At 37.0% G+C, this 18,494-nt stretch overlaps 2 protein-coding genes across 2 annotated transcripts; both read right to left on the bottom strand.

Annotated features, from left to right (window-relative positions):
• Positions 1–1,632: 1,632 nt before the first annotated feature.
• On the bottom strand, positions 1,633–7,895 carry LOC127636594 (splicing factor ESS-2 homolog). Its single transcript, XM_052117222.1, has 10 exons — positions 7,486–7,895; positions 5,954–6,122; positions 5,729–5,818; positions 5,282–5,451; positions 5,071–5,188; positions 3,874–4,004; positions 3,501–3,603; positions 3,164–3,273; positions 2,489–2,604; positions 1,633–2,249 (listed from the first exon to the last, which is right to left on the bottom strand). The coding sequence occupies exons 1-10, from the start codon at positions 7,600–7,602 to the stop codon at positions 1,964–1,966; spliced, it is 1,410 nt and encodes a 469-aa protein (XP_051973182.1). The 5' UTR covers positions 7,603–7,895; the 3' UTR covers positions 1,633–1,963.
• A 262-nt stretch (positions 7,896–8,157) lies between these two features.
• On the bottom strand, positions 8,158–18,303 carry LOC127636595 (STAM-binding protein-like A). The gene is made up of 10 exons (XM_052117223.1): positions 18,085–18,303; positions 15,849–16,063; positions 15,294–15,369; positions 15,080–15,175; positions 13,700–14,057; positions 13,441–13,565; positions 12,874–13,011; positions 11,386–11,498; positions 11,177–11,276; positions 8,158–10,704 (listed from the first exon to the last, which is right to left on the bottom strand). Exons 2-10 carry the CDS (start codon positions 16,049–16,051, stop codon positions 10,648–10,650), a joined length of 1,266 nt encoding a protein of 421 aa, XP_051973183.1. The 5' UTR covers positions 16,052–16,063; positions 18,085–18,303; the 3' UTR covers positions 8,158–10,647.
• Positions 18,304–18,494: the final 191 nt, after the last annotated feature.

Genomic DNA, 18,494 nt, shown 5'->3' with positions numbered 1-18,494 from the left:
TTTTCTAAAACCAATAATGGCATCATTACATCACTGAATCACTCCAACATTGTGAAGCAATTTAAATTTTTTGAAAATGACCTGGAAAAAGCACTTTATGCACATGGACCTTGTAGCTCAGGGTAACCTGCTAGAAATCATTAATGCAATCAATGCTCTGCCTCGAGATTTTTGCAAGACAAACTTTGGTCAGCTGTTCCAGACCATAAAATCCATGCATGACCAGAACATTACCATGAGAGACAAAACAGAAATTCTGCACAAAGAGTTCAGTATAAAGGTTTCATACTTTTGATGACTTGAGACGTTGACTTTTGAAAATGCTCAGAACAAAAAAGAAAGAGCACAATCAATTGCCATGCTTTAAATCATTTCCACATGGTGTAAAGAACACAATGCTTAAAGGAATATTCAAGGTTCAATACAAGTTAAGCTCAATCAAAAGCATTTGCGGCATAATGTTGAATACCACAAAAAAGTATTGGACTTATTCCTCATTTTCGTTTAAAAAAAAGGTTGCAGTTCAGCACCTACAATGGAAGTGAATAGGGGCCAACTTTTTAACGATAAAATACTCACTGTTTCAAAAGTATAGCCACAAGACAAAGGATACGAGTATAAACATGATTTTAGTGTTATAAAATCACTTAAACATTTTCTGTGTAAAGATATAGCCAATTTTACAACTTCGTTTCAATGACAATGTAATGTCAACAAACCCTAAAATCATTGTAAAAATGACTACTTAAACTTTACAGCTCAAATAATATACAAGTTTTAACAGAGGAATGAATGCAAGTGCTTTATAAAATTATAAGCTACAAATTTCTGTTTAAACCCTTCAAAAATTTGCCCGATTCACATCCATCGTAAGTGCCTCACTGTAAGCTCGATTTTTGCTTCTTTAATTATTATTATTTTATTAAATTTTTTTAAGGAGGACCGATTCTAAATACATTTTTACAAATGCTGTAAATTTAACTTAACTTGTATGGAACCCGGAATATTCATTTAATACATATCTGTGTAATTCTGGAGCACTCTTGACTGAAAGTTTGAATCACCTGATGGGGTAGAAAGGACCACTTTGGACCATTTATGTTCAGAATGGAAATCACCATTGATAAAATATAATCGGTATAGTTACGATTTTCGAATTGTATCTAGAAGGTTCCTTTATAATTAAGAGCATTAGCTGACAGACAATTTCTTTCATATGTAAAACAAAATTAACATTGTAACAGAAATGTACTCATGAATCGAATCAAGAGCTTGTGAATCAGAATCAAATTGGGAAATCTGTTAAACCCAGCCCTGTTAAAAATGACCACCAGTCTTCAGTTTTTTCCAAGAGACCTTCAAATCGCTTGGTGACTAAATTCTGAAACCCTTTGAAGTTTTTTTAAACTTTGAGAAGTTTAAAGTTCCAGGTGACCTGCTAGAATCTATCAATGCACACCTGAAGATTTCTTCAATAAACTCTCTTATCATGAAGTTCTTTCATGACCAGCACATTGCCCACAGAGATCTGAACCTGATGTGTTAACCTACTTCAGACCAAAGGCTTCAGACTTTAGAGTCTGCCAACAAATCATGTACAATTAGGATGGCAAACAAATAACAAAATCAGCATTCTGTAGTATAACATCTCTTTATTACCACTTGTGATGACTTCAGTATCTAGAAGATGCTCAGAATTCAGGAGGAGAACAGAATCAACTTCTCTCTAAAATGGTTCCTGGTTTTAGTATCGCTTAATCTCAATATTTTCAAACAATGCATGACAGGTGAAATTTTGGAGCACTCTTGGCTACATGTCCAATTCATCTTATTGAAACAGCTGATGTGTGAATGCTTTTCAAATAAAAAAATAAAAAGGACTTCAAATAAAAAATAAAAACAAATATGGTCTAAATGAAGGTCATGTAAATGTCCTTATGAAGTCTGTGTTTGTGCAGCTGCTTCAGAAGTAATCTGAGGCTTTTCTCCTTTTGGGGAGTTGTAAAAGGTTGTCTGTGATGGAGGCAGGGTCCTGAGTGGCTGGTGTTCGGGATTTACCAGGTGTTGGTGTGCTGGAGGAGGGAGTGGCCATGTCTCCGAGTGGAGTCTTGGAGCCAATGCCTCTGTGTGCTGGAGATGGGGTGTAGCTGGCCCTCAGGGCTTTATCTGTGAATTTGCTGGATGATTTGTTTACTAGACGCTGAAGGGCGGGAGACAGTGCTGCGGGGCTCAGTCCCTTTGGAGTGAGGCTGTAAACAAGCAATACCACAACATAATTACAATTTATTAAATAACACTGCAGTAAGAAATTGCATATGAGTCTTACCATAGTTTGTTTCTCTAAGGTCTTCCGATGTAAAAAAAAATAAAATAAAATACACTATTTTTAAATTATGCAGATGTAACGATATTCTTTTTGGTTTGGAACAGTTTTTTTTATGCCCAAGCATTCTTGGAGAGTAAAAACATGCCAAAACCTTTTCATTACCTTGCAAGATTTTCTGTGACTTTGCGCAGTGCCTCTTGTTTCTTTGCTCTGTTTTTTGCCGCAGCTTCATTTGCCATTTTCAGTCCAAGCCGCTCTCTTCTCCCAGGCTCAGGAATCTGTAAAAGATCCATGTATATAAATTAGTGGTCGACCAATATATCGCCCTGGCTGAAAAATGTACGCATTTGGCCAAATCATCCCTCAAGTCGTGAAAGTGCTGAGAATCGCCTGCTTGCATGGGTTGGAATAACCGGAGACATGTAAACGTCTTATCGCAGTTCATTTTGTTGTTACATTGTGTTACTACAATAATAGATTGCCGTACAACATCTCATTTAATTGGTGCTGCGTATCAAAGCCACAACAGACAGGAGTTCATGACGATTAAGTTTCATTCTCGCTAATGCACACTGCAAGCACTATTATTATTTACTTCTTCCTAATATATTACTTTCTTTATGTGCATACAAATGACTAAAAATTGGATGACTAAACAGAAACCAGAAGAAACTGCTGCCTGCCATTTAAAACACAAAAAAAAAAAAAAAAAATCAAATGTATTTACACATACACACGTGCATATGAACAATTTTTTTAAGAATACACTCAAGCTCAAAGCAATAAGGTTACTAAAAACTATTCAGCACATTCAAGAGCACTAGAAGTGAACTGGACCTTGAATGTCGGACCATGACTTCTTTCCACAAGAGGAGTTTCTGAACCATCGAGACGAAAGGGGGTGCTTTCAATCTCACCCCAGGTCATCAAGGGAGACTCCGCAACACCTTAAGTACAAAAACAGATCACAATTAAGCACTCATTTTAAACAATATATTTGTCTTGTTTGAGCCATGTTTATGTAGCTTACACAAGGAAAAACTAATGTAAATGTCACTACAATACAACATACCCCTTTGTTGAGTTAGTTCAGTACAGTAGTTCAAAGAAAGTCTAAATAAAATGAACACAAAGGTAAAACACAAAAATAAATGTTTATTCCATTCCTACTGACCTGGAGCTGGGGAGGCTGCTCCCTCAAATCCATATCCGTTTACTTTGGGGGATTCGTGAGGTAGGAGCTCTTTCCCATCTGGACCAACCTTGCCTTGCTTAAACTAAACAGAAGGGAGAAATATGCAATCAGTTTAATCATATTTTATAAAAGTGGGATAGGATCGAATGCTGTCTGTTACATTTACATTTATGCATTTGGCAGACGCTTTTATCCAAAGCGACTTACAGAGCCCTTATTACAGGGACAATCCCCCTGGAGCAACCTGGAGTTAAGTGCCTTGCTCAAGGACACAATGGTGGTGGCTGTGGGGCTCGAACCAGCGTCCTTCTGATTACCAGATTACCAGTTGTGATGCAGAATTCAGTATTACCTGTGCATTGAGTGCAGCAGCTTGTTGGATTTGAGATTTGTTCAGGGCTTTACAGAAGGGGTCAACATCAAAACGTGTATTCTTGTACAGAACTTCCCGTGGCTTCTTGAACATCGTGTCATCTTTTACACCTTTTGGGGAACAACAGAAACACATGCAGTTTACAGTATGGCTCTTTGCATATTATCTCAATTAGGGCTGAGTGATATAGCTACAAAAATGATTTTTATATATTTATCAGCCTTTAGCTGATATTAAATACGATATCATTTATTTTATTTTTATGCACCAAAATAATAATGCATAGTAAGAAACGGCAACTAATAAAAAAAAAGTCCAGGTGGAGATTTAAATCAGAGAAACCACTAACACCTCTGTCATTTGAGCTGCATAACAAGGAAGGATTACTAATCGAAAGACTATGAATCATTGCAAATATATCATATTTTTTATATATACCGCCCAGGCCTACTCATAATCAAGGGATTAAAGGGATAGTTAATCCAAAATGATTATTTTGTTCTCATTAATTACTCACAATCTTGCCATCCCAGATGTGTATGACTTAATTTCTTCTGCCGAACACAAACAAAGACTTTCTTTTTTTTTTTTTTTTTTTATATTTCAGTTTTGTATGTCCATGCAAGTGAATGGTGGCCAGAACTTTAAAGGTCCAAAAAGCACATAAAGGCAGCATAAAAGTAATCCATGACTCTAGGGGTTTAATCCATGTCTTCTGAAGCCATATGATAGGTGTGGGCGAGAAACAGATCAATATTTATGTAATTTTGTACTACAAATTCTCCTAAGCACGAAGAATGTGAATCACTAAAAACAAAAGAAGTGAAAATGTGAAAGAGAATGTGGAGATAATACAAAAGGACTTAAATATTGATCTATTTCTCACCCACACCAATCATTTCCCTTCAGAATACATGGATTAAACCACTGGAGTCATATGGATTACTTTATGCTGCCTTTATGTGCTTTTTGACCTTCAAATTTCTGGCCACCATTCACTTGCATTGTGTTCAGCAGAATAAAGCAAGTCATCCACATCTGGGATGCCATGAGGGTGAATAAATGATTAGAGAATTAAAATTTTTGGGTGAACTATCCCTTTAATAGTTCATTCACAAGCTTTAGACAGCATCATATAATTATATACTGATGGGTATCCTAGTAGGCATACTTTACCTTCAGGGTAATACATGAGTGCGTTTTTGGCCTTGTACTGCCATGTTTCCAATCCCGCCTTTGTGCATTCAAGCGCCTGCTTCTCTGTGGATGGCAGAGCCAGGTTCTGCTCATGCCTCTTTGAACAATACAACAATACACATGGTCAGGAAACAAAACATCCATTAATAACTAGTAATAAACAGGGTGTATTTTTGTATTTGTTTTCTACCTCTTTGTATTCATTTTCCGCCTCATACAGCCATGCATGCCTCAATTTGTCCTTGTCATCTGCAAGCTCCATTATTTGCTCAAAGGATGCGTTGTCCTCACTCGTGTTTTTAGCAAGAAAACGGTCTAAGCACGGAAGCTCCTTTTCCTCGTCTGTTTCACCAACTTTTCCTAAAATATAAGATGAGATCCACACATGAGACAATATGGTAAAATGCCTTATTTTGCTTTGGAGTCAACAAGAAAAACCATTTGCAACTTGTTTTACTTCTGTAATTTATATACATTGGGGATTTGATCAAGAAACATGGTCTTTATATGTCAGGTGCTTGAAGAGGAGCAATATAAAAATAAGAGGTCTTGGTGGTGTCAGCCAAGGAGTAGTTTCCCGTCGCCAATGACTACAAATTTAAAGACTTCATTAACATTTTCAGCTGCAGTCACTCACCGTCCTCTTTCGCTGCTCTGCGTTTGCTTTGTGAACATGAAGGTGATTCACTCCGAACATCTGGGGTCACAAATGTCAAAGGGGTCCCATCTGGGTGGGAACAAATAGATTTTTTTTAAATTACACCCTCAAATGTGATAGTAGGGAATCACTGCTGTGCTTCTCAGTAATTAAACATAAGCTTACTTCACTTTTACCACTTGCGCAGTCAAAAATGTCACTTACAGGGCACATAGGTGCGTGGGGTGTATTTAGCCATCGCAGACCCGTACTTGATGGCTATCTCTCTCATCCGTTCCAGATCTCCATTCTCCTCTGCTTCCAGATAATCTTTCTGGGCTTGAAGTTTGGAGACATCTGGGAAAAAGTCTCGCTGGATGATCTTCTCCAAACTCTTCAGAAGAAATTGTCAGATGTCATTACAATCATGTGTTGTTATCATGTGAAGACAGCAGAAATCAAAACGGATATCAGATGTGTTTATAGGTGACACATGGAACACAAACTGCTGGAAAAACATATTTGTACTATGGTTAACCTCTATAGGTCTCTGGTATTATGTGTAAACTAGTGTTTTGATGAATCAGGGTTGTGGAGGGCAACTTTTCACAATACAAACAGGTCGGTCAAGTAAAATCAACTTCATTTATGAAACACATTTCAACATTTACATTAAAAAAGCACAAGGGCAGACACATTTTGTAATTTGACATGCTTTACACAAACTACTTTAAAACAGCATTTTATCTTAAATAATCATTCTGTATGGAGCTTTTGAGACTTCATATTAACTGAGAGACTACAAGGAATATTTGTACTTTGTCACACAGCAGGAACATTTAACCTCTGTGCGACATTTTTGTCAGTTTCATTTTTGTCTTTTCAATCATTTTGGCTGTGTTAATGCCAACTGCATAAATGTAGTAAAGGCATGCATTTTGGGAGGTATTTTGATATTTCAACCTCAGTGTCACTACTATCCTATAATACATCTATAATACACTGTGTACACACAAAAAAGTTACACTCAGGACCTTCAGGACAAAAATGTCCCCATTGAAACCCATTAAAACGGCAATATTTGATCCCAGTGCAATTAAAGCACAATTTTCACATGTTTAGCCTATGGAGCAATTATATGTTTTTTTCATATTCTCTGTTTGCTGTATTAAAAAGCACTGCAGGCCAATTGAACAAATGATGCAGCTAAAATTGTGTGGGTATGGATGTCAGAGTGTGTTTTGTATGTGTGTATTGAGAAATGTGTGTGTGTGTAAAAAAAAAAACAGTGTCATTATGTAAACAAACTGGCATTTCAAGGGTTAAAATCTTGAAAATGAATGAAAATTTGGTAATTATGATTAGGACTGATGTTGGTTAAAAATAAATCAGTGAAAGTGGAAAATAATATTAATATATATTATTTTTATGGAAGTTTTTTGACCTGGACATTTTTGTCCACTAAGGACCTCTAGGTAACTTTTTTAAATTATCGCACAATGGCTAAAATGAACTTGTGAAGCAAAAAGGTGAATTAAAATATATATCAAATGTATTCTCTCTCTCTCATATACATTTATTTTAAGCTAAAATCTACAAATAAGGCTATTAAATATGATTAATGGACATATGTCAACTAACTAACCACCCATAATAAAATTCATATAACACAATCAGAATAATGATACAGTAAAACACAAAGAGTTCTGTAAGGAAACTTGTATTAATACTGTGTATAAGATATAAAGTTACCATACCTCTATATATTGATCTTCATCAAGAATCGTCCTTTTTAGTTCTTCCACAGGCTGCCTGACAGCAACTGTGGTGACATCAGACCTCTGACACAAAGCTTTCCCTTTGGGTTCGGTCATATTTTAATAATATTTGAAAACAAGCTATTTGTAGATTAATGTAAAGATCAATTACGTAAGATGTTGTTTACGTTAGCCACTATGCTACGCGTTCCTTTTCTTATGAAATCACATTTAACACAACATTTGCTAATTTACCACCTATTTTTACTAAAGTTCTTATTGTTTTATTCAGACAAATGTTAATGTTAACGCTTAGTCGCGAACAATAAACGAAAAATACACATTTCAAGTAGCAATTCTGAACGTCGTCACGTCGTACGCACTATCCGCATCTTCTTCTTCGCCTCGTTTCCGCTGAACAGTGAATCAGAGTGACTCTTTATCGCCCCTATTGACTAGTTACCGTCGTTGCAAATAGTTATTGTAAACTGCAAAGGGACAAATTGTCCTGTACATGAACTTTACTCTGTTATATTATGAGATTGATAGAAATTGGACATTTTAAATAAGAGTAAACACATAAATAGTAAATTATATTTTTTTAAAACACTGTAATTTTGTTCATATCTGTGAACTTCAATAAACAAACTTAGTTGTATTACATTTTACTTTATTTTCAGACTGAAATGACTGGACCACTTTCTCATAAGTGCACAAAAGAATGCTTTTTTTCAAAGCTTAACAGATAATATCTCAAGTGAAAATATGTTTGTATGCGTTTGAAAACATAAGAATGAAAAACTCATGACTACATAAATAATATAAGTGTTAATACATAACAACACTCTAAACGTTATGATTACATCATGAATAGAGGAAAAGAGAATAGTTTGGCTGAAAAAAGTATTAAAAATATGTTATGTCACATTAAAGTAGTCTTGGTTATTTATGAAACATCTAAGTGTAATTTAACAGTCCAAGAGAACTAATTTAGCAAGACATTGAAGCAAGTTCATTTTAAATACAATACTACCAAAAATGTTGGTACCTGTATGAAACACAAAAGTGAACCATAAATTGTGAATAGACCCAAACTGTTAAAAATGACAGCTTGATATATTATGATAAAAGTGCATTGCAATTAATTCAGAATATAATTATGGTGATTGATTAAATTATAAGAGGTAAAAACAAATTGAAAAGCTAGATGGTGGTTTAATAATTATTTCTAAAGCCAAGTACAAATGCCACTCTGTCTAAAGCTAGTTGCATTGGTATGTGAGGACCTTTTTATTAATATAAAGCATTTCCATTACAGATAGATGCAAAACTAAATGCATACAGTTGAAGTCAGATGTTTGCATGCACCTTAGCCAAATGTAAAAAAACAAATTCACAATTCCTGACATTTAATTGTAGAAAACATTCCTTGTCTTAGGTCAGTTAGGATCACAACTTGATGAATGCTAAATGTCAGAATAATAGTAGAGAGAACTATTTATTTCAGCTTTTATTTCTTTAATCACATTCAAAGTGTGTCAGAAGTTTACATACACTTGCCTAGTTTAACTTGGGTCAAACGTTTTGGGCAGCCTTCCACAAGCTTCTCACAATAAGTTGCTGGAATTTTGGCCCATTCCTCCAGACAGAACTGGTGTAACTGAGTCAGGTTGTTGGCCTCCTTGCTCGCACATGCTTTTTCAGTTCTGCCCACAAATTTTCTATCGGATTGAGGCCAGGGCTTTTTGATGGCCACTCCAATACCTTCAATACCTCTATTTGGAAGACCCATTTGCAACCGAGCTTTAACTTCCTGGCTGATGTCTTGAGATGTTGCTTCAATATATCCACATAATTTTCCTTCCTCATGAATATCTATTTTGTGAAGTGCAAAGCACCCCCACAACATGATGCTGCCACCCCCATGCTTCACTGTTGGGATGGTGTTCTTTGGCTTGCAAGCCTCACCCTTTTTCCTCCAAACATAAAGAGGTGCACTTGCAAACTGTAGTCTGGCTTTTTTATGGTGGTTTTGGAGCAGTGGCTTCTTCCTTGCTGAGCAGCTTTTCAGGTTATGTCGATATAGGACTTTTTTTTACTGTGGATATAGATACTTGTCTACCTGTTTCCTCCAGCATCTTCACAAAGACCTTTACTGTTGTTCTGGGACTGATTTGCACATTTTGCACCAAACTACGTTCATTTCTAGGAGAGAATGCGTCTCCTTCCAGAGCAGTATGATGTCTGCGTGGTCCCATTGTGTTTATGCTTGCATATTGTTGTTTGTACAGATTAATGTGGTACCTTAAAGCATTTGGAAATTGCTCCCAAGGATGAAGCAGACTTGTGGAGTAACACAATTTTTTTTCTGAGGTCTTGGCTGATTTCTTTTGATTCTCCCATGATGTCAAGCAAAGAGGCACTGAGTTTGAAAGTAGGCCTTAAATTACATCCACAGATACAGTTCCAATTCAGTAAACCAATCTGTCTTGACATCATTTTCTGGAATTTTCCAAGCTGCTCAAAGTCACAGTTAACTTCTGACCAACTGGAATTGTGTTATAGTAAACTAAAAGTGAAACCATCTGTCTGTAAAAAATTGTTGGACAAATGACTCCTGTCATGCACAAAGTAGATGCCTTAAATGATTTGCCAAAACAATAGTTTGCTTATATTAAATCTGTGGAGTGGTTACATTTTTTTTTTTTTAATTTCATGAACCTAAGTGTATGTAAACTTCTGACTTCAACTGTATATAATAGCATATAATAGTAAAGCAATATTATGAAGATGGCTTAGGTGATCCTGCACATGAGCCATTTTATTAAGCTTTTACAATTTTAAAATATGAAACGGCAAAAAACAAACAAACACACAAACAAGGTGAAGTGTGCAATTTTTGGAACACCAAAAAGAATTGCATCATTTTTGAGGTCAAAACTCATTCTTAACAAAAGTTTTTCTTCAGTTATATCCAGTTTGAAAACACTCATTATTTTTTTTGACACATTTAGTGTCACATAAATGACACTTCACCTTTAAGCTATCATTAGTAATGTTCAGCGCAGTGCTTTTTGGACCATTGGGTACTTCTAGGCAAGTTTATGTGTTACCGTGAGGTCAGGAGCAAAGGCACGTATTTTTAAAGCAGCAGTGATGACATCACCGCAAATCCAGCACTGTCACACTTCCGTCAGTGATAGTGACATGTTTGCTAGCCTAAAAGACAAGAGCATAAGACACTGACATATACATAGAACCAGCTTTTATATTAAACATATAATGTAGACAAACACAAGACACACAAAACCTTTCAATGTTTTGAATGAAGGTGAATCAGATTTCAGAGCTACAGCAGGTGACTTTCAGTAAATAACGACTTGAATTTCAGAGTGTTTCTCATATAAATCCTCACATGTATGGATTCAGAACACTCACAATATAATGCCAAATCCATATTGATGACTTTTATTATGCTTTTTGTGTCCTTTTGGGGGGGTTTGATAGCCCCTGGTCACTCTATGCTTTCATTATATGGGAAAAAGCAGCTTAAATATTCTTCAGAATTTCTTCTTTTGTGTTCCATGAAAGAAAGAAAAGTAATTCAAGTTTTGAACCACACGATGGTGTGTAAATGATGACTAAATTGACATTTTTGTGTGGACTGTTTTTTTTAAAAGGGACCACTCACAGAGAAGAGTGGGGGCTCCTTTGGATGCGGGTGGAATCCCCTTTGTTTGCAGGAACCAATCTCATCCATCCCGTAGTCAGTCAACCGGAAGTAACCCGTCCTGAAACATACGTATGTTGTCACATATTAAACTTTTCCAGCTAATTATCACCCAAAAGCCATAATGACTATAATGACAACAATTTAACCATGTACAGCTGATAACTTACTCATTAAATTTAGGAGCGCACACAATGGCTATGGACTCAGGAAGCATCATTTGATAAGAACAATGTGTGTGCATGTCCACACTGGACAAAAAGGCAGTCTGGGTGGGATGGGTCTAACAGAGAATAAGAAATTAAACATTGTATATTGTCAGCAAAGTTGTTAAAAATACTTTATATAAGTTTAACACGCTTTTAAAAGGAATGTCCTGATACCATCTTTTGGAAACAAGTACTAGTACCCATACATTGTTTGTCAGTACTTGAGTTTGTGTTTTATTACACTTTTTGTAATGTTGCAGTTTCCAAATACAGATTGATGCTTTTATAAGTGCTTTTATACAGAACCTAACATCACAATCCAAAATACAACATTTAAGTTATTTTTGTCAAATAACATGCTGTAAAATAGACCATCACATATGTGAGATATTGCTTAACCCTTCCTTGGTCTTGTGTGTCATTTTGACCCGTTTTTAAAATGATTCTTATTGGGTCCGAAAGTTATGCAAGGCCAAGGAAGGGTTAAATATAGTAAAATTATTATTGATTTGTTATTAGTACTATTAGTAGAATTATTACATAACTATACAGTAGTGATATATTTCTGTTGTATGTTTTTCCATTTTATTTTGGCTGAATCTTTTATTATGGAGTGAAGCCTTTTCACTTTCTGTGTGTTTTTGAAGACAGATTCTCACCTCTGGAAAAGCAGGTCACTACGTGACCCAATGAGATTATTAAACCGCAATTTAATATAAATATGTAGTCTGTATGTGCTATAATGTAAACGACCACTCTGCTCTTTGTAATCTGCTACAAACAGAGTGCGTGTGACATTTATGATAAGGTGTCTTCAGTCATGCAGTTGGCTTCACACATTCACTTTAAAGTGCACACTACTTGCTAACTAAATATTTATCCCATTAAAATTGCTGCCTTTGTGGTTATCAATCACACCAGGACATATCGTGTCACATGACATATGTACGTCACATGGAATTCGTTTTTGGTATCTGAGCATTTTTACAAGAAATAATAGAAGTACATGAACTAAGTATCAAACCTGATACCAATACCAGTATCAGGACATCCCTACTTTTAGACCAATTAATTTCCATGAGTGTTCCATGACCTTTCCAAACATTTGAGAATACTGGATAATGATTTTTTTTTTATTATTCAAGTTCAGTCCGATCCGCTAATGAACCACACAGAGTGCTTTTTTAATCAAATCGACCAATTCATTGAAAATAACCGAATTTAAAGAATAATTTGCTCACAAACCAGAGAATTCTATGACTTGTGAGCAAGTTCAAATCTGCACAAGAGTCAAGTAAATATTTTATAGCAGAGCTAAGTTTACAATATAAATGTACAATACTTTTCCATGACTTTAAAGGCCTTTTTCAAACACAATTGAAAACTTCCCTGATATTTCCAGGAGTATAAAAATGTACTGCAATCAAAGGGACACGGAAGTCATCATACATGTATCCAGCCCAGTGTAATGAGATCATTCTGATCTTGAATCAGGAAAAGTTCTTCCTCATTCTCTGTGTCGCAGTAGTCTGGCCCTCCACATTGCTTGGGCACAATCACATGCGTCACTGTGAAGGCATTCTTCATCTGTAAAGACAAACTAACAGTACTAAACGTGCTCTCTACACATGAAACATTTCAAAAGATAAAGCAGTTATATTTATTCTTCCTGGGGAAAGCCACAAGTCATTCATTTTCATGCTACTTTAAAAAGTTATTCATTAGATTTTAAGCATGATTAAAATATATCTATTATAGACATTTTCCACAACTTTCTTGGCAATGGAAAAAAGATTTACAGATAAATTCATTACTTTGTTGTCCAAGTTTAAAATGGGCCATTACCCCAGTATTAATTTGAAGAATAAGTGGGTGAATCTCATGAAACTTGTCAATTACAGGTCAGGATCATAATTAACCCCCCAAAACAACCTCCAAAATATAATTGTGTATTTTTCTATGATTTTGGGGTGAAATATGACTTTGAAAGCCAAATTGGGAAAGGTTCGAACATACCAGCTTGCCACAGAGAATCCCACAAGTCTCCACTGCCCGTGCAGTGTTGGCATCTGCCAGTTTTAAAAATTTCTGGCACAGCTCAGCAGGCACAAACAGCTGCCGTAAGCCATTTACCACAGCACCTAAGAAAAAAGACACAATATAATCTCAAAAACACTATAACACTCAAAAAAATACACTATAGCAATCCCTCATAGCCAGTCCTGGCTACAAACGGCTACATCTAAATGTCAACAGTGAATATGGACATGCTCACTGTGTCCTGCACTGACTGGAATGCTAGGCTTTAGAGAGCGGTCAAACACCGGGAGGCCTGATGTTGGAGAGATATGGTTTGGAGTTCCTCCTGGAGGCATCGGTGTTGTAAATGAGGCCTGTGGAGGTCCTACATCAGGCACAAGATCTAGGGGAGCAATCGGTGATATAGGGGCACTGAATTCCTGCACGACACGCTGCCGCTCCTTCTCCAACTCCTGCCTGCGGATCATCTCTTCAAAGGCGCTGAACTTCTCCTGTTCACGCTGACGCTTCTGCAGGTCGGCCTGTCTCTGTCGCTCAGCTTCCAGCTCCTGCTGCCTGGCCATCTCTTGAGCCTGGCTCGCCTCCTCCGCTCTCTGCCAGGATTCACATGGTCATAATTAAACATTTACAACTAATCCTGATCACTTGAAACAGGAAACAAATGAGCAAACTGAAACTTCACAATCCATGACAAATGGAGTGGTAGTAGCAGCTTAAAGTTAACATGAAATGGCAATCGCAGTGCATTTTACTTCAGTAATATGATGTACAGTATCAATGGGGCTGAGAAACTAAATCGAAAATGATATTCAAATTTTAAATATATTACTTAAGTTGGGGGAGGTGGGGAATCTACAAGACATCTGATTTTTAAACCTGGAGTCAGGTGATTGGAGGAGAGGGGTTAAAAAAATAAAGAGGGCTTGGTGACGGGGGGTCTCGGTAGCTCAGTGAGTATTGACGCTGACTACCACCCCTGGAGTCGCGAGTCCGAATCCAGGGCTGGTTGAGTGACTCCAGCCAAGTCTCCTAAGCAACCAAATTGGCCCAGTTGCTAGGGAGGGTAGAGTCACGATTAGGGGTTCTCGCTCTCAATGGGGCACGAGGTAAGTTTTGCGTGGATCACGGAGAGTAGCATGAGCCTCCACATGCCGGGAGTCTCCGTGGTGTCATGCACAGCGAGCCACGTGATAAGATGCGCGGATAGTCTCAGAAGCAGAGGCAACTGAGACTTGTCCTCCGCCACCCGGATTGAGGTGTGTAACCGTGCCACCACGAGGACCTACTAAGATTTAGGGAATTGGGCATTCCAAATTGGGAGAAAAGGGGATCAAATAAAAATGAAAAAAAGAGGGCTTGGTGACATCAGCTAAAAAGGCAAGTCTTTTCAGAAGATGAGCTAATTATTACAATTTGATGAAATATTATAAAGACAAATGTGTTTTTTTACTTTAGAATCCTGTGCAATGATGTGTTGAGGAAGTAAATAGGGTCAAATTTAACTTTATATTGACTTTGCTTTGCTACTAACACAATAGTTACAATCACAATATCTTAGATCTCTAAATTGACTCTCAAAAGAGGGCATGAATGGTTTAGAGCTGAATCAACCCACCTTCTGGACAAGATATTCGGCATGTTCTTTTTCATACTGCATGAGAAGCAACTTTTTCAGTTCCTCGGCTTTTGGGAAGGCAGTTTCCTTTAATTTCTGCACAAAGAAATAAAAAAGAGATTCACTTAGCATGATAAATGTTATCAAATTTTTCACGCTCCATCAAGATTCAAAGATGTCAACTTTCCCCAGGAAGTGGGAAATCATATCCTACCCTCATAGTTTCTTTCTTCTCAGGAATATTGGCGGTTTTATAATCCCGATGTCTAGGAAGTTTTTCAATAAACAACCTACAGGGAAGTAAAAAAAGTTTGTACATTATCTGCGTATACCCTATGGCACCATTTCTCAATACTGAGCTACAAAGGCAAAACACATTAACGACGCAAACACTGAAACTGAGACAAACCTGTCTGACACAGGATAGATCATATTCTAAGAGACACGATAAATACTCTGAAACATACTGTTACATACTCTGGTCATAACTAAATTTTTACAAAATGTGTAGAAAATTTGGTCTTTTCATGGCAGAATATGCAATGTATTTATACTCTATCCAGACTGACACTTTAAATTTAAAAACATGATGTCATTCAGAAAATGACTCAAGAACGCATTCTTGACAGTGAGAAAATAACCTTGATAATATTAGGAGAATGAACTTGGGCATAAGCCACTGAATCTGCTATCTGGAATCAACCCACAAACCAGTGGCAAGCATTTTGCACTTCTACAAGACAGAAAAAACTGTTCTTGAATTACTTACGTGATGTACTTATTGTACAGAATGAATGCATGCTCAACATTCCCCTCCTCAGCATAGATGTTGGCCATTCGGATGATCTCCATGCCTGAACGAAAGTATCGACGGGGTGGCACATCCTCGCTTACATCCACAGAGCTGCCAAGTTTGGTGAGTGCCCGCACCCTCTGCTCTGATGACAGATTGAAGTCACTGTGCTCAGACATGCTGTCTCTTGCCTGGAGAATCAATAATTCACTTTAGAATATACGGAGTTATTATTTCCATATGGAAACAATGGCTTTTAAAACAGCAGTGTTCATACTCTGAAACTTATAAAGCTCCAATTTGAAATCAGATATTGTGCACATATATACACTCACCTAAAGGATTATTAGGAACACCCTACTAATACTGTGTTTGACCCCCTTTCGCCTTCAGAACTGCCTTAATTCTACGTGGCATTGATTCAACAAGGTGCTGAAAGCATTCTTTAGAAATGTTGGCCCATATTGATAGGATAGCATCTTGCAGTTGATGGAGATTTGTGGGATGCACATCCAGGGCACGAAGCTCCCGTTCCACCACATCCCAAAGATGCTCTATTGGGTTGAGATCTGGTGACTGTGGGGGCCATTTTAGTACAGTGAACTCATTGTCATGTTCAAGAAACCAATTTGAAATGATTCGAGCTTTGTGACATGGTGCATTATCCTGCTGGAAGTAGCCATCAGAGGATGGGTACATGGTGGCCATAAAGGGATGGACATGGTCAGAAACAATGCTCAGGTAGGCCGCGGCATTTAAACGATGCCCAATTGGCACTAAGGGGCCTAAAGTGTGCCAAGAAAACATCCCCCACACCATTACACCACCACCACCAGCCTGCACAGTGGTAACAAGGCATGATGGATCCATGTTCTCATTCTGTTTACGCCAAATTCTGACTCTACCATCTGAATTTCTCAACAGAAATCGAGACTCATCAGACCAGGCAACATTTTTCCAGTCCTCAACTGTCCAATTTTGGTGAGCTCTTGCAAATTGTAGCCTCTTTTTCCTATTTGTAGTGGAGATGAGTGGTACCCGGTGGGGTCTTCTGCTGTTGTAGCCCATCCGCCTCAAGGTTGTGCGTGTTGTGGCTTCACAAATGCTTTGCTGCATACCTCGGTTGTAACGAGTGGTTATTTTAGGCAAAGTTGCTCTTCTATCAGCTTGAATCAGTCGGCCCATTCTCCTCTAACCTCTAGCATCAACAAGGCATTTTCGCCCACAGGACTGCCGCATTCTGGATGTTTTTCCCTTTTCACACCATTCTTTGTAAACCCTAGAAATGGTTGTGCGTGAAAATCCCAGTAACTGAGCAGATTGTGAAATACTCAGACCGGCCCGTCTGGCACCAACAACCATGCCACGCTCAAAATTGCTTAAATCACCTTTCTTTCCCATTCTGACATTCAGTTTGGAGTTCAGGAGATTGTCTTGACCAGGACCACACCCCTAAATGCATTGAAGCAACTGCCATGTGATTGGTTGATTAGACAATTGCATTAATGAGAAATTGAACAGGTGTTCCTAATAATCCTTTAGGTGAGTGTATATATGTGTGTGTGTGTGTGTCTACAGTACATATATACAATGGACCAAAAAAAAGTATTTGGACACTTGAGTGTTAATTGAATTAGATAAAGTCTCAAACCAATCAGCAAACAAATTATGCTAAACCTTTTCTAAAAAATAATTTAAAAAACACTATTCTTTTCTATTATTGCAATTCACACAGGTGCAGTTGCACAGTAACCACAGGTGTAGTTCAACACACATGGGCATATTCCACAAACATTTGACAACCAGAACTTGTCATACATTAGACTTACATAGATCAGTAAATTTATTTTACATATATTTAATAACTTTCTTGTGAAATGTTTGTCTTGAAAGGTGAGATTGTACTTTTTTCATTCTAGTTTGTTTATAATGTAATGAAATTCATACATTTTTATTGTTCAAATACTTTTGGGGGCCACTGTGCATACAATATTTACGCACATCTATTTATGATATACACATACCATACAAAATGACGAAACATCTCTCAATCTGTGATATGCATGGAATGAGGCGAGACTTCATTACACTCCAATAAACTTTCACTTCGAATTACATAAACCTGGTGCCACCCATGATGACTGAAAGGCCAAGCAGTTAAAGACAATGACAGCATTTTTAGACACAGAAAATATACAAATAAATGTCTTACCTGATTTCAGTGCACTTCGTTACGTTTTTTAAGACTCTTTGATTTGTTTAGCTCAAATATCCTCGTCGTATTTAGACATGATAAAAATAAATTGTGTTGTGTCTACATAAGCTGTAATATCGCAACACTTCCTGCATCGGATGAAGACTCCGCCCAATTAGATCAGCTGATGGTGACGTAATGCCTCAGATGGACCAATCGCGAAGCACTTCTTTCTTAATTTTTAATCAAATGTACTTATTTTTAATATACTATAAATTATACATATTACTGATTTGATGACTTTTGAATTGGGATTTGGTAGTGATTAAGAATGGCATGACTAAAATAGTAGTAACAATCTCTTCGGTTACATTTTTAAAGTAATCTAATCTGATAATACATTATGCACATGCATTTGAGTAAATTAA

The sequence above is a fragment of the Xyrauchen texanus genome, chromosome 44 (assembly GCF_025860055.1).
Source record: "Xyrauchen texanus isolate HMW12.3.18 chromosome 44, RBS_HiC_50CHRs, whole genome shotgun sequence".
Classification (NCBI taxonomy): domain Eukaryota; kingdom Metazoa; phylum Chordata; class Actinopteri; order Cypriniformes; family Catostomidae; genus Xyrauchen; species Xyrauchen texanus.
This window is presented reverse-complemented; position numbering and strand designations above follow the sequence as displayed.